We start from the raw sequence: 24,899 nt of genomic DNA on the forward strand, positions 1-24,899 counted from the left end.
TTATAATTATCTAAGCGGTTGACTTTTCTGTTTCGTCAAATTTCTGTCAACCTAACAGTTCAATTCTATTTATAAAGATTATTTTGCCCTTTCAAATTTTTTAATAAAAAATAATATAAAATAAGAAGGTAAAAAAAAGTTAAATAACATCTGAATTTTAACGTCGTTTAGAGGTAAGTGAAATTATCTAAACATTAGAGGGTAAAAATGGAATTATTGCCACGCACATGACTGGCATTATTTTTCAGTATTTATTAATAATTATTGACTTATTGACTTACTCGCAACTACTCGTTGACTTACTGACTTACTGGCAACCACTCGATGTTCTTAATAGTGGATGGAACTGGAAGTAACCTTGGATTCATCTTTCTTCTCTACATCTTAAGAGAAGCAATTGGCCGAAAATTTCAGGTTAGTATCCAAAATCTTTCCTTAATTATATTCTACTTCATTCATCTTTAATTTTTATTTAGTTGGCTTTGATTTTCAGTATGCATGATTCACCCATCTAATTGACTTCTTTTGGTGTTCTTCTCATACAATTAATGTGATATTGGATTTTAGGAATTTAGATGTTAGTAGTTCTCTAGATCTGTGTGGATTTAATCTGATTTTGGTGTTCTTGAATGGGTTTTTTTTCACCCCTTTCTCTGGATCGAAGAAAAATAAACCTATATCATATGATAACCTGACAAAGATTATGGATCTAAGGTTGTCTGCCCACTGCCATGTCAGCATAATTGAGCGCAGTGTCCACGGGAATCAGTTTCGAACAACCTTGATAATCTGACTTAGCCACGTGGCATACTCAATAACACTTGATGAGACAGATTTGGGAATCGTAGATCTGCTTTTCTCAGCATACAAAACTGTACATTTTTACAGGGGAATCATAATTTTATATCCCGAGGTGAGCAGATCCACGTCAGGGTGTCGATTGAACTCACCAATTTTTATTTATTGTCAATCTCAACAATTGTTATCGTTGATCTTGACAAGTTTTAAAAAAAAATGCCAAACTCGACGATAAAAATGTTGAATTCAAAATAAAAAAGTGGTGAGCTCAACGCTTGTAAAATCCACTCGTTTTGGTTTTTAAAATTTTTTTCAATTAAAATACATGGAAAGATAGACTAAAAACTAGACTTAACGATGATTTAAAGATAAAAAATCTTCAATCTCGATTTCCTCCCAAAATTAGTCATCTTCAACCTTAGGGTGAAGTTTTTCATCATCATTTTCAAGCTTAAGACATTTTCTTCTTTTATCTTCTTACCATAAGACACAAGATAGGATTTTTTGAGAAGCAGATTATCGATGGAATTATGGGTAGAAAAATCAAAGATTTCTACATGACATTGGAGACGAGATTGAATAAGTTAGAAATAGTTTAAATTAGAGTTTAACAACTTGAAGAGTGGGGATTTTAACCTCCATCCTCAATTTGAAGATTGTATCTCCTTCAAACTTAAAGTAAAAAAGATTGATTTTTAGAGGAGAAAGATAAGTTTAAAGGTAAAAAATCGAGGATTTTTGATAATACATTGAAGACATTGGATTGAAGATAAGGTTGAATAAGTTAAAAATATTTTACCCTGAAGGTTAACAACTTGAAAATGGTAGATTTTTTCTTTGAAAATTTAAAGGGTATTTTGAGTTTAAATAAAAGGGCATTCAGGTTATTTTCATATTAATCCCTAAGACGAAACCTATATCTTTAATGAGATCAATAACTTGGTGATGTGAGGAATTGAACCAAAATCTATGATACCATCACCCAATAGATTTTAAGCTAGATGACTCCTTCCCAATACATAATTATAGTTAAATATAAATTGGTAAAATGCATTTGCAATACACATGAGTGAAAAACACCAAAATATTAGAAACTCCGATGAAATTTATAGGTTGATTTATTCTTGACCCAACTACTGATTGATGACACTGTTTGATTAAGTGAAATTAGATTAATACTCATTGTAGATAATTAGAAATGAGTGTTGAATGGGTAAAAATCTATTTTTATAATAGTAAAGTTTAATATTTAAATTAGTAGAAAAAGATTAAATAATTCTATTTTTTTTCTATTATAAATTTTTTTATACAAAAAAATAATAATATTATATTTTATCTCTCTAGTTAAGTTACTTTTTGTAATCAATTTTCTATGTGCTTTGATTAAAAAATTATTATTTAAAAAAAGAGAAAATCTTACCTTTAAGTCATTTCATGAAATCTATAAGGCTGCATTGTTGGATTGTTCAATGTGATAATCAATGATTGATAATAAAAAAAAGGTGATGAGCAATGTGGGCTCAACCATCCTTTTTAATATTTAAAATCTTAAATAATAAAGAGAGATTTATCGGCGGATCTATCTATTGCAATTTTATTACAAAAACTCTCTTACTTTTTTTAAGGGTCTTTGGGCCCACATGGATTATAAAATTAACAATCCCCCACCGCATACTTCTTCTAGATTTCATGGAAAAAATCAGATTAAAAAGAAAGAAAAAAATCCTTTTTGAGCTTGTTCCGAGGTATTAAAAATGGATGGCTATCAAACTACCAAATTTAAATCTAAAGTTTAACAGATAAAACTAATTGTTTTTTTTTTCTTTTTCAAAATTATTTTTTCAAAGTTCTTAGAATTTTGTCCATTATAACCTTGTGGTATCAAATTATGTTTTTGGACACCACAAATTAATGAGGTTAAGATCCATTCCAAGGTATGTTGAGTACTAAATTAACCCGATCCCTACTCTAAGGTTTTTTGGATAAAAACTTGATAAAGTGAGGTTCCAACTCAAGGCAGTTTTTATGATAAAAATGCAGCAGTTGGGGTCTGTTTGGTAAATCTCTCAAAAATAAATTTGTAGGCAGAGGAGGTTAGGGCAGGAGAGAGAATTTTCTCTCCATTTCACCACATGTCAAACGGCTGTTGGGCTGTGAGCAAAAAATACTCTCCTTAATAATGACTTAACAGATGTTACTTTAGGGTATGATTTTCATATGACTTGCATTATTTTCACAATTTATTAATAATTATGATTGTGGGCCAATGTTGAAAGTTGAATCCTTTCTTTAGAGACAAATCAAGGGGGGAATTTAAAAGCAAATACAATCAAATCAAAAAAAGAAAAAATGGTCGGTATAATAGTTTTTTATTTTTGTATTTATTTAAAAAAAATGATTCTAAGTGCTGTGTCTTTTCCATTTTTAAAGCAGTGTTTTTCCATCTTCCCCAACAAAATTGTTCTTTTGAGTTCCCCAATTAAATATAATTTATCTGATTTTTCTAGGTTATAAGATCTTTACTCGTTAACTTAATCGCATTTGCAAAAGCTCGTTGTTCTCCCTAGTGGATGCAAGTAAGCTTGGATTCATCCTTCTTCTTTAAATCTTGAGAGACAAAGAGGAAGTAATTGACCAAAAAGATCGGGTATTCAAAATCTTTCCTTTATTATTCTCTACTTCATTCATCTTTAATTTAGATTTTATTATACTTTTTTTTTTCGATCCATTTTTAAGATTAGTTAGCTTCGATTTCTAGCGTGCATGATTCACCCGTCTCAAAGACTTGTCCAAGATCCAAGATTTTGAAAATCGTTAGGCTATGTTTGGATTGAGAGAAATGGAAAGAAGAGAAGAGAAAATAAATGAATTTCTATTAATTTCTCTTTGTTTGGATTGTTAAGGGGGGAGAGAAGAGAAAAGAATTGGAGAGAAAAAGCAGGGAGTTTTCTTTATTTCCAAAAATGAAGAGAAGAGGAAAGAAATAGAGAGAAATACTTTTAAAATATTTAAATTTAAGATATTTTAAATTTTCAAAATTGTCCTAAGTTCTCTCATGTCAATCCAAACATGGTGGAGACAAATTAAGTTTCTCTTCTCTCAATCCATTGTCTTATGAGTCGACTGGTTTTGATTTTTTTTTTTTTTTTCATTCAATTAAATGTGATTGGCATTTAGGAATACGTGGTGTTTTACCATTGGGTTTTAAAAGTTATTGGGCTGCTCCAGCCGTAAAAGAGGAGTCTTTTAACTATTAAAATTAAAATAGAAAGAAAAAGAAAAAAACCTGCGTCTTTCCTTCTTCTTCGTTCTCTATCCAAACCTCAAAAGTCAAAACCCTCATTTCTTTCAAAGTCATAGTAGAAAATCGAGGATTGTCCATAATACATTGAAGACATTGAATTGAATATAAGGTTGAATAAGTTAAAAATATTTTACATGGGAGATTAACAATTTGAAAATGGTAGATTTTTTTTTTTGAAAATTTAAGGGGTATTTTGAGTTTAAAATAAAAGGGCATTTAGGTCATTTTCATATTAGTCCCTCATACGAAACCTATATCTTTAATAAGATCAATAACTTGGTGACGATAGGAATTAAATCTAAATCTATGATATCATCACCCAATAGCTTTTCAGCTAGATGACTCCTTCCCAATCCATAATTATAGTTAAATATAAATTGGCAAAATGCCTTTGCAACACACATGATTGGAAAACACCAAAATATTAGAAACTCCAATGAAATTTATAGGTTGATTTAATCTTGACCCAACTACTGATTGATGACACTATTTGATTAAGTGAAATTAGATTAATACTCATAGTAGATAATGAGAAATGAGTGTTGAATGGGTAAAAATCTCTTTTTATAATAATAAGGTTTAATATTTAAATTAATAGAAAAAGATTAAATAATTCTATCTTTTTTTTTTTTTGCTATTATAAATTCTTTTATACAAAAAAATAATATTATTATATTTGATCTCTCTAGCTAAGTTACTTTTTATAATCAATTTTCTATGTGCTTTGATTAAAAAATTATTATTTAAAAAAAAAAAAAAAAATCTTACCTTCAAGCCATTTCATGAAATCTAGAAGGTTGCTGTTGGATTGTCAATATGATAATCAGTGATTGATAAAAAATAGAAAAAAACAAAGGTGATGAGCAATGTGGGCCCAACCACTCTTTTTAATATTCGAAATCTTAAATAATAAAGAGAGATTTCCCGGGTAGACTTATTTATTGTAATTTTATTACAAATACTCCCTTACTTCATCAAATTCATTACCAATCAAACCTTTACTTTTGGATCAGACTAGCATGACTAGCTTAGCAAGATTTCAAATTTTACTAATGGTCTTTGGGCCTACATGGATTATAAAATTCGCAATTCCCCACCACATACTTCTTCTAGATTTCATAGAAAAATCAGAGTAAAAGGAAAAAAAAAAAATATCCATTTTGAGTTTGTTCCAAGGTATTAAAAATGGATGGCTACAAAACTTTCAAATTTAAATTTAAAGTTTAACAGAAAATTAATTGTTTTTTTTTTTTCAAAATTATTTTTCAAAGTTCTTAGAAATTTGTCCTTTATAACCATGTGGTATCAGATCTTGTTTTTGGACGCCACGAATTGATGAGGTTAAGAATCATTCCAAGGTATATTGAGTAACAATTTAACCTATCAATTTGAATTTTTTGATGGGGATCCCTGCTTCAAGGTTTTTTTGGATAGCAAACTTTATCAGTGAGGTTTGGTGGGTAAAGAACTTCGTAAAGTAAGGTTCCAACTCCAAGGCAGTTTTTATAATAAAAATGCAACAGTTGGGTCTACCGGTAAATCTCTCGAAAATAAATATATGGGCAGAGGAGCTTAGGGCAAGAGAGAAAAACTCTCTCTCCATTGCACCACATGTCAAATAATTGTTGGGCTGTGAGCAAAAAAAAATACTCCCCTCAATAATGACTTAACAGATGTTACTTTAAGGTATTGTTTACATATGACTTGCATTATTTTCACTGTTTATTAATAATTATGATTGTGGGCCAGTATTGAAAGTTGAACACTTTCTTAAGAGAAAATCTGGGGGAAAATTCAAAAGGAAACACAACCAATCAAATCAAAAATAGAAAAAATCGTCCGTGTAATAGTTTTTATTTTATTTTATAGAATTGTGATAATCTGACTTAGGCATGCGGCATACTCAATCGACTTACTTGATGTGATAGACTCAAAAATCATAGATGTGCTCTTCTCGAGATACAAAACTGCATTTTTTTATGGGGAACCATAGTTCTGTATCCCAAGGAGAGCACATCAATAATAAGTCGATTGAGTTACCACATGGCTAAGTTATATAGAAGAACTGGGAATAGAAGTGGGGGTTTTGGGGTCTGAAAAGAGAACAATGAAGAAGGAAAAGAAGAGTTTCTTACTACTTGGATAGCAACCCAATAACTTTTAAAATCCAATAGTAAAAAGGGATCCCATTCTATAGGAATTGTGGTGTTTGTAATTTTCTAGATATGTATGAATTTAATTTGATTTCGATGTTCTAAATGGTTATCTTGTTGGTGCTTGAAATTGAAGTTATTTTCTTTTCTTTTCGCAAATTTGCATTAAAAAAAAAAAAAAAAACTATTTTTTTGCTTGATTGAAGAACACGAAACCTATGAAAAAGACTAAAACCTAAGAAAGATTATGAATTAAAACTTGGTGAGATAAATAACTTGGTGATGGCAGGAATTGAACCTAAATCTATGATATCATCACCCAATAGATTTTAAGCTAGATGATACCTTCTCGATGGTTCGAACAAGAATAAGAACAATAATTATTTTCTCATAAGTTTTATAGTCTTAGAGATCTCTATTTATATAACTAAGACTTACCAAAATATGTAAAATTCCCAAAAAAATAAAAAATCATTTAAGAAAATATTACACAATTGTCCTTTTCATACCCCTTAAAAAATTCAAACCCTGGGCTCTTCCCCTTTCACCCTCCCGAGATGACCAAGCAGTGGGGACCCCTGCATTCTGCACCCATTAGCTTTGCGTAATGCAACAAAATACAAGACATGTACACAAACACCAAGTAATTGAGGAAGCGCCCTCGCGGGTGATCCTGAGGACATATTGCTCATACTAGGTATTGATCACACAACTTACGTCCTCTCATTGCTTATTAGATCCAAAATAATTATTTTGTTTCTTATTGTATGAAATATAAAATATGAAGATATAACTTATTTTTTTCTAATTGGTAACTATTTATCACATAAAATAGTTACTTTGTTATTTATTACTGTACAAATCCTACATATAAAGAAACTTTCTTTTGATTGGTAACTATTTACAATACAAAATAGATACTTTGTTGCCAATTGTACAATTAAAAAGATAAAAGGGAAGGGGTTGAATTTTTTGAGTTTTAATCGGTTCAGTCCGAGTTTGATTATGATTTTTTGGTTCGATTCTGGTTCAATTTTCGGGTAATGAGTAATTTATTTGTATATCCCTACCTTAGAAGTTAACAATTTGAAAATGATAGTTTTTCAAGGGGTATTGGCTTGAATTTAAATAAAAGGGCATTTAGGTTATTTTATTAGTCCTTTTGATGAAACCTATATCTTTAATGAGATCAATAACTTGGCAATGATAGGAATTGAACCTAAATCTATGATATCATCACCACTGTAGATTTTAATTTAGATGATACCTTTCTGATAAATAACTATTCCCATATATTAATTGGTAAAATGCATTTGCCATACGCATGAGTGAAAAACACCAAAATATTAGAAACTCCGCTTCATAGTTGGACTCAATGAAATATATAGGTTCATTTGTCGTTGATTTGCAACCACTGCTTGATGACGCGGTCTAATTCAGTGAAATTACAATTACATTAATTCTCATCGTTGAAAATGAGAAATGAGTGTTCTATGGGTAAAAGTCACACTTCTCTTTTTATAATAATAAAGATTATTATTTAAATTAATAGAAAAACATTAAATAACTCTAAAAAAATGTTTTTTTTTTTTGCCATTATAAATTTTATATAGAAAAGATAATATTATTATATTTTATCTGTCTAGTTAGTTACTTTCACTGTTTATTAATAAATAATAATTATGATTGTGGGTCAGTGTTGAAACCTCTCTTTTTAGAGGGAAAGGAGTGGGCAAATTCAAAAGTAAACACAATCAATCAAAAGCAAGCCCCACCACAGTAGTCAAAAATAGCTTTTGGTTTGAAAATTTGAAAATAGACGTTATAATAGTTTTTTCTAAAAAAGAAAAAGAAGAAATGATTTTTGTAATTTCATATTTTTCTAGAAAATAATTCTCTTAAAGCATTGTTTTTTCCATCTTCCCCAACAAAATGGTTATTTCTCCCATCTTTTGAGTTTCATAATAAATGGAATTTATCTGACTTTTATCCCTCTTCATCTTTGGACTTGAATCTTTCAGGTTATAACTTACTCGCAAACCGTCGTTGTTCTCCCTAATGGATGTAAGTAAGCTTGGATTCATCATTTTCTTCTTTAAATCTTGAGAGAGAAAGACGAAGCATTGGGCCAAAAAGTTCAGGTATCCAAATCTTTCATTTATTATTTTCTACTTCATTCATCTTTAACTCTATTAATTTTATTATACTTTTTTTTTCCGATCTGTTTTTAAGATTAGTTAGCTTTGATATCTAACATGCATAATCTCAATGACTCGTCCAAGATTCGAGTTTTTGAAAATCTTGACAAGTCGCTTAATTTTTGTGTAATACACCCAAGTCCTTAATAGCAAATTCTTTCCCAAGCCGAGATAGAGGGTGAGAGAGAGCTGTCTCTTAATTACTAGTCACAAGAATATCATCAACGTAGATAGGGAAGAAGATGATAATTGCATTGCGGTGATAGATAAACCAAGTTCAACAATAAAATAGATAAGTCGATGAAACCAAGCACATGGGGCCTGTGTTTAGGCCATAAAGTGACTTCCTTCATCGGCACACATGATGAGGATGTTGCTCGTCAACAAAGCCCGAGGGTTAGGCCATATATACTCCTTCCATTAAATTGTTGTGGAGAAAAGTGTTATGGACGTCAAGTTGGCGGATTGGCCAAGAAATTCTTGAAATGTCTAATCACTTCTTCTTCCACATCTTTACCTTCTGAAAGCATCCTGCCATCCCTGTCCAAAATGTTAGTGATCTTGTTCCTAGATCCTTTGGCTTTGACCGATTGATGGAAAAAGGCATTGTTTCTATCTCTTAACTTTAACCAGTTGATTCTGGACTAATGTTGGACCTCGAAATCTTGGATTCTCAATGCTTTAGCATAGGTTGTGGTCAACTTCTCTACTTAGAAGTATGGTTAGTAAAGTAAGGGTTGGCTTGTGCATTGACTTGAACCAAGACAAGCCCACTTCTGGCTTTTCTATGCACAAGGTTCCTGGCTGCACTCTTGTCTATGTTCCAGAACTTGAGTCTATCTTTGACAACCTTGAGCTTCATAGTAAAACTGAACAAGGGGTGGTTGCGAGCCCTGAAGCTCCGAGCTTCCCTAATAACATCAAGGAACTCCCTGTCTTAAACCCAAATATTGAAGAATCTAAATGGTTTTTTACCTCCTAGTGAGTGAGGATTCAAAGACACTAGGCAAGTGCTATGATATGATAACCTACTCGAAAGGATTAAGCCATCGTCCTCCTTAAACAAATCTACCCATTTAGAATTGACAAGGATTCTGTCAAGCTTGCACCATATTCTCCCCAAAACTTGTTTATTGTTCCAAGTAAACTTGGCTCCAAACGATTTGAGATCCATCAGGCAACTGGATTCCTAACACTTAGTGAATTCTCTAACAATAGCAAGACTAATTTAGCAAGCCTTCAAAGCTTATTAATGATCTTTGGGCCCACATGGATTATAAAATTGGCAATCCCACACCACATACTTCTAGATTTCATGGAAAAATCAGAAAAGAATCCCTTTTGAACTTGATCGAAGGTATTAAAAATGGATGACTACAAAACTTCCAAATTTAAATCTAAAGTTTAATGGAAAATTATTATTACTATTATTTTTTTGTTGTGAAATTCTTAGAATTTTGTCTTTTATAATCTTGTGGTATCGGATCATGTTTTTAGATGATGCCACGAATTGATGACGTTAAGAATTATTCCAAGGTATGTTGAGGAACAAATTAACCCATCAATTTGAATTTTATGATGTGATCTCCACTCCAGCATTTGTAGGGTAGCAAACTTGAAAAAAGTGGGTAAAGAACTTCATAAAGATTCAACTCTAAGGGAGTTTTTGTAATAAAAATGCAACAGTTAGGATTGGGTAAATCTCTCAAAAATAAATTTGTGGGCAGTGGAGGTTAGGGTAAGAGAGAGAAACTATTTCTCCATTGCACCACATGTCAAAGGGCTGTTGGGCTGTGAGTAAATTTTCTCACAGTATTGTGAGCAAAATATCACTCCCCTCAATAATGCCATAACTGATGTGACTTTAAGTTATTATTTCCATATGACTTGCATTATTTTCAGGGGGAAAATTCAAAAGCAAACACAATCAATCAAATCTAGCTACCACAATCAAAGAAAAAAAAGAAGAAAAAATGGTCCGTATAATAGGTTTTTATTTTTGTAGTAATTTACAAAAAATGATTTTAAGTCCTGTGTCTTTTCCATTTTTAAAGCAGTGTTTTTCCATTTTTTCCACAAAATCGTTCTTTTGAGTTTCCTAATTAAATGGAATTCATCTGACTTTTCCAGGTTATAATATCTTTACTCGTTAACTTATTTGCATTCGCAAAAGCTCGTTGTTCTCTCTAGTGGATGCAAGTAAGCTTGGATTCATCTTTCTTCTTAAAATCTTGAGAGATAAAGAGGAAGTAATTGACCAAAAAGTTCAGGTATTCAAAAGCTTTCCTTTATTATTCTCTACTTCATTGTCTTTAATTTAGATTTTATTATACTTTTTTTTTTTTCTGATCCAATTTTAAGATTAGTTAGCTTCGATTTCTAACTTGCATGATTCACCCATCTCAAAGACTTGTCCAAGATCCAAGTTTTTGAAAATCTTTAGGTTATGTTTGGATTGAGAGAAATGGAGAGAAGAGAAGAGAAAATAAATGAGTTTCTTTCAATTTCTCTTGTTTGAATTGTTAAGTGGGGGAGAGAAGAGAAAAGAATTGGAGAGAAAAGGAAGGTGAATTTTCTTTCTCTCCAAAAATGGAGAGAAGAGGAAAGAAATAGAAATAAAACTTTTAAAATATTTATAATTCCAATTCTGCCCCTAAATTTCTTTTAAGATATTTTAAATTTTCAAAATTGTTCCAAGTTCTCTCATGTCAATCCAAAATGGTGGAGAGCATTAAATTTCTCTTCTCTTCTATTCTCTTAATGAGTTTCTCCTCTCTAAACTTCTCTCAATCCAAACATAGTCTTACAAGTCGACTGGTTTTGATGTTTATTTTTATTTTTTCATTCAATTAAATGTGATTGGCATTTAAGAATGAGTGGGGATATTCTACATGGTATTTTACCATTGGGTTTTAAAAGTTATTGGGCTGCTCCAACAGTAAAAGAGGAGTCTTTTAATTATTAAAATTAAAATGCAAAGAAAAAGAAAAAACCTGTGCCTTTCCTTCTTTTTCGTTCTCTGTCCAAACCTCAAAATTCAAAACCCTCATCTCTTTCAAAGTCATGATAGAACAAAATAAGATATTGTATTGGTTAGTTACGGTTCAGACATAAATAAAGGGTGATCGTAACCATTTCAAATAGAATCCATCATTGTCGAATTATAGCCGACAGCACAACTAACTAACTAACTTTCATTTTGGGGATTTGGCAAATTCTCATGTATACCCCCAATTGACATAAGCCAAGATTACTCTTTGTTGAACCATCCACGTTGAACTATGCTAACATTTAATCCAAATACATCAATCATAAACTAGTTTAAGCTTAACTTATAATTGTTTGTTGGAACACATAACTCTTACAAAATTATCAAACCCCAGATTGAGGAAATCTATATTAAAACTTATAATTAAGCTTAACTTATATTTCTATCTTTATATTTTATACAATTGGCAACAAAAATAACTATTTTATGGTAAAAATATATAAAGTAAATTATACAAGTTATTGTAAAGGGGAAATTATATATATAAAAAAAACCTAAAAAATAATAATAATATATTTTTATAATTATTAAATCAAACCAAAATCGGCACTTTTAGTGTCAATTATTATTATTTTTTTTTAAATTCAAATTTCGATAAATTTTGATTAAAAAAATGCTAAATTTTTTGGTGAATGCCCTATTACGTGTTGGCCCACAGCCCAATAAACATTTGATATGTGGCGCAATGGCATTAGCAATACAGTGCTTCTCTCTCTTGCCCGTTGCCCACATATTTATTTTTTTAGATTTCAAATCTTAAAAAGGGTAGTTGGGCCCACGTTGATTATCACATTGACAGTCCAACAATACATCCTTTTAGATTTTATGAAAATATTCATATTAAAAAAATATTTTTTTTTCGAGCTAGATCCAAGGTGTTGAAAATGGGCGGCTACCAAGCATTGAAATTTAAAAATAAAATTCAATGGGGAAAAATAACTATTTTTTAATTTTTTTTTTTAAAGTTCATATAATTTTGTCATCTACAACTCCATTGCATCGGATCATGTTTTTGAATGCCACAAGGTGATCAAATCAGAAAGTTTGTTTCGTTCTATTTTGTTTTTTTTAACTATGGGCAAAGGAGAGAAAGGGGCGTTGCCAAAAACTGTGTCCATTTAACATTAAAAAACAACGTCCAACGCTCCTTTCTCTTTCTTGCCCACAATGAAAAAAAGCATACTTTCTGATTTGATCACCTTGTGACATTCAAAAATGTGATCTGATGCAAGGGAGTTGTAGATGAAAAACTTATATGAACTTTTTTTGAAAAGAAAAAAAAAAGTTATTTTTATAGTTGAATTTGTTTTTAAATTTGGGTGTTCGGTGGTTGCCCATTTTCAACACCTGGGATCAAGCTCGAAAAACAATATTTTTTTAATTTCTCTTGTTTTTTTTAATATGAAAATTTTCATGAAATCTAAAAAGCTTTGTTGTTGGATTGTTAATGTGGGCCCCGTGACTCTTTTTAATATTTGAAATTTAAAAAAAATAAATATACGGGCAATGGGCAAGATAGAGAAGCTCTCTCTATTGTTGATGTCATTGCACCACATATCAAACATTTGTTGGGCTAGGAGCCAACTTGTAATAGGGCAAGCGCCAAAGAATTTAGTATTTCTTTTTTTCTTTTTTAAATTCAAAATTTGAATTTTATTTCAGCACTTCAAGTGCCAATTTGATAATTTTTAAAAATGTATAACTTTTTTTATAATAATTTTAAATTTTTTTTTTTTTTTTTTTTTTTTTTTTTTTTTTTTTTTTTTTATAATTCCCCTATTGTAAATCCTGTATATAATATTTTATTTAAATAAATTTCAATTTACTTGAACCAAACCCTGAATTGAAACTGACCCCCGAAATTTTTAGTTCGATTTTGGGTCTTGCCTTTGGAACAAAATCCGAATCCAAAATTTTCGATCTAGTTTCAGCCATACCCAGACCGAATCTGAGAATTCGGTTCGGTTCTACCCAAATGTACATCCTTAGGGTGAAGTTAGCGTGAATTATGAATTTTTCAAAACTTTTTTTTTTAAGTTACTAAAATTAAGAGATCTACACTTTCTTGACTAACTTAGCCACTCTAGTTCTTATCTTATTTTAAATAAATTACAAGCATTAAAACCTGGCGATGAGTTTTAATATATTGTTATACAATGAGTCAATGTGATGGTTTCCTCATAGACCCATATGACATCCAAGTTGTGATGAATTGTACCATTTAGGATGAGTTTTAAAACAATGCACAATAGTGGATTAAAATTCTGTATAATTACTTAAAAAAGTTATTCAAATATTTTAAATAAATAGTCAAATGTTATATCATATTGTACAATTTAACATATTATAAGTGTCTTTTTTAGGGGTCCAGTTCCGTTCCTAAGACACTTAGAATCATAACCATTATATTTTTTATGGTTTTGGTTCTTGTTAGTTTCAATTCCGATACCAAAAATAAATGAAACGGAAATCGAACTCACCAAAAGAAACAACCATCGATTCCGATTCTTAAGAACCGGTTGAGAAAAAAAGTATTTGAAATCATAATAAACATTTTTCCTTCAAAAAAATTAACATATTTTTAGCGAAATTATTACCTTAGTTAAAATTTGTTACGCGTTGCTAAAGATATAAATTAATCATTATTTTCAAAAATAAAATTTTATCTTCTTTAAAAGTAATAAATTTTGGAAGAGAGAGCTAATTTTAAGCTCTAGTCCATAATTTATATAAAAATTTGAAGAACATTATATGACGTACCTTAAATTTAAAATAAAAGAATTCCCTAAAATCATTTATGGTGTTAAAAAAGACAAAATAAATCGGTTTCGGGTACTGTCGAATAGAACCTAATAGTTCATGTTCTTATCGGTTCAATTCCATGTCAGACTCGGCTCTAATTGATTCTAATTAAAGGGGATCCGGAACTAGAGTTTTCGGTTCTGGTTCGATTTTGGTTAAATGGGTACCCATTGGCACCCCTACATATTTTGTGAGGATACTCTCTACATATTTTTGTATAATACCCATTAGGGACCAATTAGTTGTACATCACTAATTGTAGGTTGCACACCAAGCTTAAAAAAATCCTTTTTTTTATAACCTTTATTTTAACCTACTGCTTGCATTCCAATAGTTACCTTTTAGGGTTTAGCCTTTAATTTTAATTTGCAATTTTGTATTCTTTGCTTTTGCTTTGTGATTGATTTTACTCGTGTTCTGTTTGGCTTAAACTTATTTAAGGTATTAATTTTCTAATGCTTTTTTAGAAATTAATATGAACCTGTGCACTTCAATGAAACTTAACCATGTAAAGATGGTTTCGAAACCGAAACGACAAAATATTTCTTGCAAAAATAAGTAAGCCAATAATTGATTTTTGTTAGCATAATTGAGGAAGAACAAAAATATTTAAAAAATTAAAAAAAAAAAAGAGTACAACATTTTTTATATATTATTTTTGGAGTGTAATCATCCGAATGGAGTGCAAATGGGAATTTTTAGGTGAAGGAGTGCAATTGGTAATGGGTAGTGTGCAACTAGTCGTTCCCAACCCATCATACAAGTATTAAATCTTTATAAAAAAAATGTGGATCCCACTCCAAGGTTTGTTACGAAAGAAAAATACTTTACTTTCTAAGTTACTTAGGAAGTTTTCTGATTCTATCAATTTGTGGCATCTAAAAACATGATATGTTGTCACAGGGTTGTTGAGGACAAAATTCTAAGAACTTTGATTTTTTTATTTTTATTTTTTCAAAAAACAATCAGGTCAGTCGTTGAATTTTAATTTTAAATATACTAGTTCAGTAGCTGTCCATTTTCAACATCATGGATCAAATGATTTTTTGTGAGGATGATCTCTATGGCAGGGAGATTATCCTCACAAAAAAAATCAGCCCAATCTGAAACTTCTAATCTCATGAAAAGTAGTTTAGAAATATTGACCATCGATTTTTTACTGTTAATTTGTAAACCACTTTTGATAAGGTTAGAAGTTTTAGATTAGGCTGATTTTTTGTAAGGATAATCCCCTCACCATAGAGATCACCCTCACAAACAATCAGCCCAATCTGTACTTTTAAGCTGTATATGACAAATTTTTGCTCCCAATGTCAACTCCCTAAAGTTGGCCGTTGAACCTTATTTTATGAAATTTGTTACCCAACGAACCTTGGAGTGAGGATCCATCTCATAAAATTCAAATTTATAGGATTAATTTGTCACTTAACATATATTGGAGTGGATTTGACCTCATCAATTTGAGACATTAAAAGCGTGATCTGATGACATAGGGTTATGAAAGAAAAAATTATAAGTACTTTTAAAAAAAAATACAAAGTACAGAGTTAATTTTTACCGTTGAATTTTAATTTTAAATTTTAGAGTTCGATAACCATCCATTTTCAACATCTATGATCAAGATCAAAATTTTATGTTTTTAAGAATGTTTTGTTTTGAATTTGATATTTTCCATAAAACCTAATAGGTTATGTTGTTCGATTTCTAATCTGATAATCCATGTGCACCCATCGACCCTTAGTAAGATTTTAAGACTTACTAAGTTAGTCACAATAGCATGATTCATAAGATAAGGTTTGTTCTAGTAACAAACTTGATAAGGAAGGGAGTTTTTGTAATAAAATTGCAACAGATAGATCTACTCGGTAAATCTTATAATAATAAAGAGACCTGCTATTGGAATCACAACTTTAACTTATTACACTCCAATTAAAAAAATAAAAAATAAGTGAATAATTGAGAAGAAGTCAAATTGGGGGCCAATAGCAGTTCTCATAAAGTTGCAGAATCATCAACGTAGAAACACTGGTGAGTCACATTTGAAATGCACCGAGTCAGCTAGAAACTCGGCCGATTTTGGAAAACACCCTTTCTCTAACTTCTTACGTGACGGGCAGAAAACCATAGATTTGAAGCAAATTAGAATCCATGAACAATCACACAAGATATACATGATTCGGTCAGAATTGACCAATGTCCACGGGGCGTAAACGACAATTTCACTAAATTAACCAATCGAAGAACCAAGTTACCGTTTTCCACTACCTCTTGTATCTCACTAATGAGGCGGTTAGGGTTTCTTCACTCTCTCACAGCCTTAAGAAAAAAATCCTAAAAAATATACTTAGTTACAAAGATGGTAAAAACAGGTCGGATCAAGAACCAAACCAAATGGGTTCAAAATTAATCAGGTCATACGGATTGTTAACGGATCATCAAGAATCCGGGTTGAATTCTTGAGAACTCTCCAGCATCAGGAATAGAAGACATAACTCAACAGATTCATTATGAGAATCACTAGGAATATCTTCCCATCTCAGCCTCACGTATGAGGCTAAGCTTCAAACATCGTTTTGAGGTTAGTAAATCGTAGTATCATCGGTGAAATTGTATGGTTAAAAAAAGGTAGATATTGTTGCAAGTAGTGATTGGGAAACATTCTTTTCCATTGCTTTTCTTAATGTGTTTGCTACTACTACATTATTTTCCATTTCTTTTCTTAATATGCTTCCTACTACTTTTTTTTTGGATCTCATCTAAAGGAACTTCATCCTGGACTTCATGAACTAGAAGTTGCTGCGATTCATAATTGATTCTGGACTTCATTTTTGCTTCACAGAAGTGGCCATGGATTGTCTTTCATTTGTAACTGAAGTGGGAAAGCTACTATGGGATCCCATTAAAGGTGTAATCAATGATCTAGTCTCTTACCGGACCAATATTGAAAACTTTGGAAACCAAGTGGCAGATTTAAAAGCAAAGAAGAAAGATGTTGAGAATCAGGTGGAAGAATCTCAACGGAATTTAAAAGAACCCACTGAAGAAGTACGACGTTGGCTAGAAAGGGTGAATGAGATTGAAGAATCTGCACGAATAATACAAACAGAAGCTGATGAGGACAAGAGGTGGCTCAAGGGATTGTGTCCCAATTGGATCTCTCGTTATAATGTGAGTAAAGAGGCAGCACAAATGGAACTGAGCATTAAGGAACAGTTACAAAAAGAATATTTTAGTACGGTGTCGCAGCCTCTTCCAAGTGTCATACCAAAACCTGGCAATTATGTTGTGGGTCTTGAATCCATAGAACGGGCAAAGAATCATCTTATGAAGTTACTGGATGAAGAAAATATTAGAGCCATAGGGGTGTATGGAATGGGAGGAGCCGGGAAAACTACTCTAATGATAATGCTAAACAATGAACTTGAAGAAAAGAGAACCTTTGAGAAGGTGATATTCGTAACTGTATCTGAAAACCTGGCCTTGAAAAGAATCCAAGATGATATTGCTAAGAGGCTGCGCTTGGCGCTTAGGGATGAGGATCCTCTTTCTGATAGGGCTTACTATTTGTCACAGAGGTTGAAGCAGGAGAAAACAGTTCTTATTATATTGGATGATGTGTGGAGGAGACTAGAAGTATCTGATGTGGGGATCCCTAGTAAAACAGAACATAAGGGTTGCAAAATTGTCGTGACATCTCGAAAGGAAAGTGTTTGCACCCAAATGGATACAAACAGGAACATTGAAATGAGATTATTGTCTGAAGAGGAATCGTGGGCTCTCTTTAAATTGAAAGCAGGCGAAGTAGTTGATTCTCCTACATTGCAACATGATGCGAAGATGGTCATGAGAGAGTGCAAAGGCTTGCCATTGGCAATTGTGACGGTGGGATTGTCATTGAAAAAGATTGATAACAAAATTATATGGAGAGAAGCACTGAGGAAATTACAAAGTTCAGTACCGACTGAACTGGAAGAGCTTGAGGAGTACTCGTCAGTGATTTCATCCTTACGATTTAGTTATGACTTTCTAGAAGGGGGTCTGTTTATCAGGTTATACTTTCTGTTTTGTTGTTTATTCCCCGAAGATGAAGAGATTGATTTGAAAAGGCTATCTTGGTACGGTTTTGGGGAAGATTTCTTGAAAGTGGAAGGAACATTGGAAGCAGCATCAAATAGAGGAATATATTTTGCCCATAGACTAAAAGATTCTGGTTTGTTATTATTGGATGGTGATTATGGATCGGAGTTTGTGAAAATGCATGATGTTGTAAGAGATGCTGCCATGTTTATTGCAATGAAAGATGGGCATGGTTTTTTTGTAAGGGCTGGAGTACAGTTAGAAGAGTGGCCAGATTCTGAAGGCAATGAAGAATATAAGAGAATTTCACTGATGTACAATAACATTAGGGTGCTCCCTGATGAGTTAAAACGTCCCAAACTCCAAACTTTGTTATTACAGGGAAATACATTTCTGGAGGATATCCCAGACAATTTCTTCACATGGATGCCCTCTCTTCGAGTTCTGGATCTAAGCTATACTGGGATTAAATCCTTGCCACTATCATTGTCGTGCCTCACAAACCTAAGGACATTATGTATGGAAGATTGCAAGAGATTACAAGATGTATCTCTACTTGGAGGGATGGAAAAACTTGAAATACTTAACCTGAATGGTTGTGAGATGATCCGTGAGTTGCCATTGGAATTATGCCGACTTACCAATTTGAAGTTTTTAGATCTGACAAGGATGCAAAGACTTGAAAGGATACCGTTCGGGGTGATATCAAAATTAACTCGTTTAGAAATACTGCACATGGAAGATGGATTTTCTGGATGGGATGCTATTGATCAAGAAAATGTTACCGGGAAAATAGCTAGCTTTGCTGAGATGGCATCGTTAAATCGTTTGACAGATCTAGTAGTGTGGTCTAAAAGAGGGGAATGTTTATTTCAAGATATGGAAGGCGGCCCTTGGAGAGAATTAAATAGATTTGACATTCAAGTGGGAGAATATTGCATGGATTTCCTTTATTTTTCTGACGTGAGAAAGAAAATGAATCTTGTTATTTCAAGTCCAAATTTGGCGAATTGGATTAAGGTACTGTTGGAAAGAGCAGAGGAGCTAATGTTAGTAGAATGCAAGGATGTTGAAAGTCTTGAACAGTTGGATGTAAATCTTGTAGGTTCAAATTGTTTGGTATTTCTTTCTCTTTCATGTTGTGACCAAATGAAATATATCATTAACTTTGAAAAGAAGAATGTTCCTGCCGCATTTGCTAACCTCCAGAAATTGAGGCTCTATTCAATACCAAACCTGAAGAAGCTATGGCATGGGGCTGTTCCATCTCGTCATGATGATAAAGGAATGGAGAGACTAATAAAATTACAAAGTACTCCTCTTCCTCCTCCTCCTCCTCCTCCAACAAGTTTCACAAATTTGCAAGAGTTGAACATCTATGGCTGCGACAAGTTGAAGAATCTCTTCACATTGAATTTAGCAGGAGGGCTCCATAAACTTCATTCTTTAATTGTGTGGAATTGCAAGAGCATGAAAGAGCTAATTTCAAAGGATGACGAGAAAGAGGAAGAAGAGATTAAAGAAGAAGAAGAAGAAGAGTTGAAGATGTGCAAGACTTTATTTCCTCAGTTACGGAAACTAGATTTAGAGTCTCTATCAGAACTAACATGCTTCTACTCAGGAGGAGGAGGAGGAGGAGGAAGAGGAGGGTCAGGGAACATGCTTTTTGATTTTCCTTCATTGGAAACCATTCACATTGAAGACTGCCCAAAACTGAAGAGACTCCCCTTTGGCCGTGCCGCATTTGCTAACCTCCAAGAGTTGAAGATCTCGGACTTCGACAAGTTGAAGAATCTCTTCACATTGAATTTAGCAGGAGGGCTCCATAAACTTAATACTTTAGAAGTGTGGAATTGCAAGAGCATGAAAGAGCTAATTTCAAAGGATGACGAGAAAGAGGAAGAAGAGATTAAAGAAGAAGAAGAAGAAGAAGAGTTGAAGATGTGCAAGAGTTTGTTTCCTCAGTTACAGACACTGTGGTTACGTAATCTATCAGAACTAACATGCTTCTACTCAGGAGGAGGAGGAGGAGGAGGAAGAGGAGGGTCAGGGAACATGCTTTTTGATTTTCCTTCTTTGGAAATCATTGACATTAAAGACTGCCCACAACTGAAGAGACTCCCCTTTGGCCCTCATACCGCACCTAAGTTGTATGACTTCAATTGTGAAGTAGAATGGTTAAAAGGGTTAGAGTGGCCGGATGACGACCACTCAGATAGCATCAGATCAAGACTAGAATACAAATGCAGGTACGACCTCTAATACTATCTATCAAATATTAACAATCTCAAGATTTGTTTTTTTTTCACCTCTTGTCTCTTTCTCCACCTTACAAAAGTCTTGAAAACAAATAGATTTGTGGAAGAATTCAAATGGGAGGTTAAAGAGAAATCAAGTGAAGAAGTCGAGTCGGAGGTTGAGGAGAAACGAAGGAGGAGGAAGAGGTTGAAAACAAATGAGATTGGTTTTTCTCTCGGGTAAAATATTTTCTTTTCTTTTCTTTTTCAATATATAAAAGAACAATGCTGAATGACAAAAAAGTATTTACTGCGATTCTCACAAGTCTGACGTGGTATGTGCACATAACCATAGATTTGTTTCCTCACGACACGAGTAAAAACCATCTACGGTTTTGTATGCATGCCCACTTCAGAATTGTGAGAATTACAGTAAATACCGTGTCACCGCAGCACTGTTCTGTATAAAATAGGATAAATGGTAGCTAGTTTTTATCTATCAGTTATTTTGCTTCAACACATGCAGGGTTCTCTTCTCCTTGGTTTTCATCATAGTTTTAAAACTCATCGATTCAACTCGTCTGAGTCGACTCCTCTCGATTTGGTTTTGAGGTGACTAGGATACAAAACTCAATAATGTTCAAATCAAGTTGAGTTTTCGAATATTAAAACTATGGTTTTGATCTGGGTAAAAGTTAGGAAAAATATCCCCTAAAATTAATTATCCTATTATTTATGTTTTTTTTTTTTAATTTTGTAAAAAATTGTTTCTATTGATTTTGTGGCAATAACGTTGATATTATCCTACAGAGCTTTTCACCAAAAACTGCTTGTGAAGCACAATTAATCGTAATTTTCTTTACAAGTTTAAGTATGAAGGAGGAGTTAATTTTTTTAATTGCATGTCAGTGACATTACCACACATAAACCTCACCATCTCACCAAAATGGTACCTTAAAACATGTCCTATTGCCCCACGGAGGATCGAACTAAAATCAATCGTAATTCAATCACTTTTCATTTTAAACGAAAATAATTTAAACTTTCCATCAAAAAGTTTCCACAAAAAATGACTATAAATTATTTTAATATAAAATTATTCATTTTCTACTATTTAATAGACCTTTTATTTTAACGAAAAATTGGATTAGCACTTGCATTGTCGTCACACACTACATGCTAACATTGATTCCTTTTGTTTGCCCAGCTGATACAATGATTTCGGTGGCTGCCCTTTCTTTGGCATCTGTAGAATGCAAGATATTTTAGCAAACCATGCACTTTTGGCTATACAACAAAGCATTTAAATAATTTATCTGTTAATATTTGGTAGGTAAAAACTACTTGTTATATTTGTGGCTTGTATTATGTTAGTGGTATCATATTGGCAGAATGGACCGTGTCTATGGACTATAATTAAATTCATAGTCAACTTGTTTTAGGATTTCTATGAGGGATTTTAGTTTTTTTTTAAATTTTTTTAAATAAATGTGATTGAAATATTGTAACTCTGGATTTCATGGAAATAGTGAAAGGATATCATCACCTCTTGTGGACGTAGGCAATTTTGCCGAATCACGTAAATTTTGTGTTGTGCTCTCTTATTTATGATTTTGTGTATTTTTTTTTTTCTCTTTATTATTGTTGGTTATGTCTTCTATTCTTGTATGTGGAGGGTTGTTGTGGATTCAACCCGGATCTTTTGAGATCCGTTAACGACCCATTTAACCTCTTTGTAACCCTAAGTATATAAAGGGTAAGAGATGAAATCCTAAAGGGTGTGTGAAAGATACGAGAGATAGAGAGAAATTGTAACTGCGTTCTTCTTTGGTTGATATAGTGAAATCGCCGTTTTCGCCCGTGGACGTAGGTCGATTCTTTGACCGAACCACGTATATTTTGTGTTGTGTGAGATTCTTGTGTTCTTGCTTGATTTATACTTCGGATCATAGGGTTAAGTCTAACAATTATTATTGTTTCTCGCACTCAATTTTGTAGACTATTCACGTGTTATTAGTCTGATGGACTACTACAACTACCCATATGTACTTTTTGTGCAAGGATATTCACTGATTTTCCATATTATCAACTTGATGATGATTGATTGTGGACATCTACCTCCTCGATGTTTCCTGTATGTAAATAAAATTGACATCCTGTTTATGTACACTATCATTTAGCCTGTTGTGTCACTGATTTCCTGGGTTTTGGGCCAATTTCTTTTTTAGTTGCAGTATACCAATCTTTTTTATAGAATCTCTGATTCCTAAGAAACTTTGTGGAATTGCTCTTCCCAGATTGAATTCGTCATCCTCAACATTTGGAGTTATTGCCTTTTTTTTTTTTTTGGTAACTCTCTAGGTTTTGTTGCGATTTACACAGAAAGGTCAACGTTGGCATAGAAAATTTTCAAGTTAGAATTTATGGGAAGAGAAGCATCTTTCATTTTCCATACAAATGGTGGAAGATATATTTACCTTTCAAATACATTTTTTACTAATCTCCTTTCTGTCCGTTAGTTTTGTGTAATGGTTTTACATGCGAGATCACATTTTTTTAGTTCACCGGCACTTTCTTCTCTAGTGTACATTTCACCGATTCCTACAATTATATCAATTAGAGTTGTGATAATCTGATTACCCCTTGTAGCATACTCAATCGATTACCTGACGTGACAAATTCGGAAATTGTAGATCTGATCTCCTCGGGATACACGGATGAACTTCCCCATAAAAATGTGTATCCTGAGAGAACCATGTTTCCCGAGGAGTGCAGATCTACGATTCCCAAACTTGTCGTGTCTGGGTAGTCGATTGAGTTTGACACGTGGGTAGTCAGATTATCACGATTCTATCAATTATTGAGAAGTGGCATATCTATGCTAAATTGGGGTAGGGGCAAGGCCTGAGTTTGGGTAGGTTAGGGTAACTAATAATAATCGGGGCAAGGTTGGGTTTAGCTGAACCCGCTTTGTTATTCTCCAGATTTCTCATTCAATCAAGCATGAAGCTTGAAAATAAGAAAAGATATTGAGTCTATAGAGCAATACAAACTGCAAGCACTTCTCCATAGAAGCAAGGCCTCAATTCTCATGAGAGACATAATATTTGCACTTTTGCCAAGTTCTGTATGTTCTCTCAGAGGTTTTGCATGCAGTTTCGATTTAAGTGTGTAAATGGGAAAAAAAAATCTACCGAATACAGAAGGAAGGAAATGAATTTGAGGAGGCATGAATATGTAGCCTCTATTTTATACTTAATGGGTAAAGATAGCTTATTATTTTCCATAGTGGTGGCAGATATTGAATAAGAAATCCTAAACATTTTGGGTTGTGATGGCAGATGTTTAACCATCTTTTCTACAAGGTCTTCCTAATTCTTAGTGAATCATGTACTGGCAGATGTGAGGAGTTACCACTTTCATCATCAAGAATAGATATTCAAGAGCATATCTGTTTTTAACAGGATCCTTTTGAAATGTAAATCTTATATATTTGTAAGGGTTAGAAAACTATCAGAAAGAGAATTAAAGTATCCATCAAACAGATTGCAAGGAATGCCCACCATCATCATCAGCATGACACACACATAGAGATTGGGACACAACACTAGATCGATCTTACCTAGAAGCACTCCAAGAACAAAAGTTGGCCCAACCAGATGATACCAATTCCTAGTATCCTATCATATTCTTTTGGGAGTATAAAGCATATTGAAAAATGTTTAGGAAGCATCTTCAAAAGACAATGGCGAAGGCCACTGAATCTGGATAATTTTTCTTAAGATTACCCACATGAGACCCATCAAGTGATCTTTATTAGAAGAGATATTATTAATGCTTTAAAAGGCTTGGATAAAATTATGAATTCTTTATTAGTAATCAATGTTCAAAGTCTCCATAAGTAGAGACATTTTCCACACCTGCTTTGCAGCCTTAGCCCTCGCAGCACTCATGGCCTTGGGTTGCTCTGCAATGTTAACTGTGCTATCCGAGGGATTAGTAGGTGGTTCCAGATAGTTTGGAGAAAGCCTGACAGGCAGAGCATCTCTTTGCAAAGTCCTAAAAGTTTTGAAGGCAAGTGATGCAATTGTATTCACTTGCTCTTGTAGCTGAGAGATGATGTCCATCTTATAAACTTGACTTCAAAACTCTGAGATGAATATTAAAACATACGATCAGAAAAAATAATTCAATATATAAAGAGTTCTTGTGATATTAAGAATACAATAGAACTGCAAAAATTATTTACAATTTTATTGATGAGCCTCAATACATTAGTAT

General features: G+C 32.7%; 1 protein-coding gene across 5 annotated transcripts; it reads left to right on the plus strand.

Annotated features, from left to right (window-relative positions):
• The first annotated feature begins 276 nt into the window (after positions 1-276).
• On the plus strand, positions 277-22,087 carry LOC147411561 (putative disease resistance protein At4g27220). 5 transcript variants are annotated; one of them, XM_086449858.1, is made up of 7 exons: positions 285-414; positions 3,306-3,445; positions 8,277-8,396; positions 10,584-10,723; positions 17,144-20,630; positions 20,736-20,858; positions 21,826-22,087. In XM_086449858.1, exons 5-7 carry the CDS (start codon positions 17,152-17,154, stop codon positions 21,827-21,829), a joined length of 3,606 nt encoding a protein of 1,201 aa, XP_086305984.1. In that variant the 5' UTR covers positions 285-414; positions 3,306-3,445; positions 8,277-8,396; positions 10,584-10,723; positions 17,144-17,151; the 3' UTR covers positions 21,830-22,087. The 5 variants fall into 5 exon arrangements, with proteins under 5 accessions (XP_086305993.1, XP_086305976.1, XP_086306008.1 ...); XM_086449867.1 differs by lacking the exon at positions 3,306-3,445 and having other exon boundaries at positions 277-414; positions 17,067-20,630; XM_086449850.1 differs by lacking the exon at positions 3,306-3,445 and having other exon boundaries at positions 277-414.
• The last annotated feature ends 2,812 nt before the right edge of the window (positions 22,088-24,899 follow it).

This window comes from Akebia trifoliata, chromosome 1, assembly GCF_017979445.1.
Source record: "Akebia trifoliata isolate Shusen 1 chromosome 1, ASM1797944v1, whole genome shotgun sequence".
In the NCBI taxonomy this organism is placed as follows: domain Eukaryota; kingdom Viridiplantae; phylum Streptophyta; class Magnoliopsida; order Ranunculales; family Lardizabalaceae; genus Akebia; species Akebia trifoliata.

What these genes read in the sequence shown, in the direction of transcription:
- LOC147411561 (XM_086449867.1), top strand. Translation starts at nt 17,152, where the DNA reads ATGGATTGTCTTTCATTTGTAACTGAAGTGGGAAAGCTACTATGGGAT. An exon ending in AGACTAGAATACAAATGCAG is followed by an intron (nt 20,631 to 20,735) that starts GTACGACCTCTA and finishes GAAAACAAATAG; the next exon opens with ATTTGTGGAAGAATTCAAAT.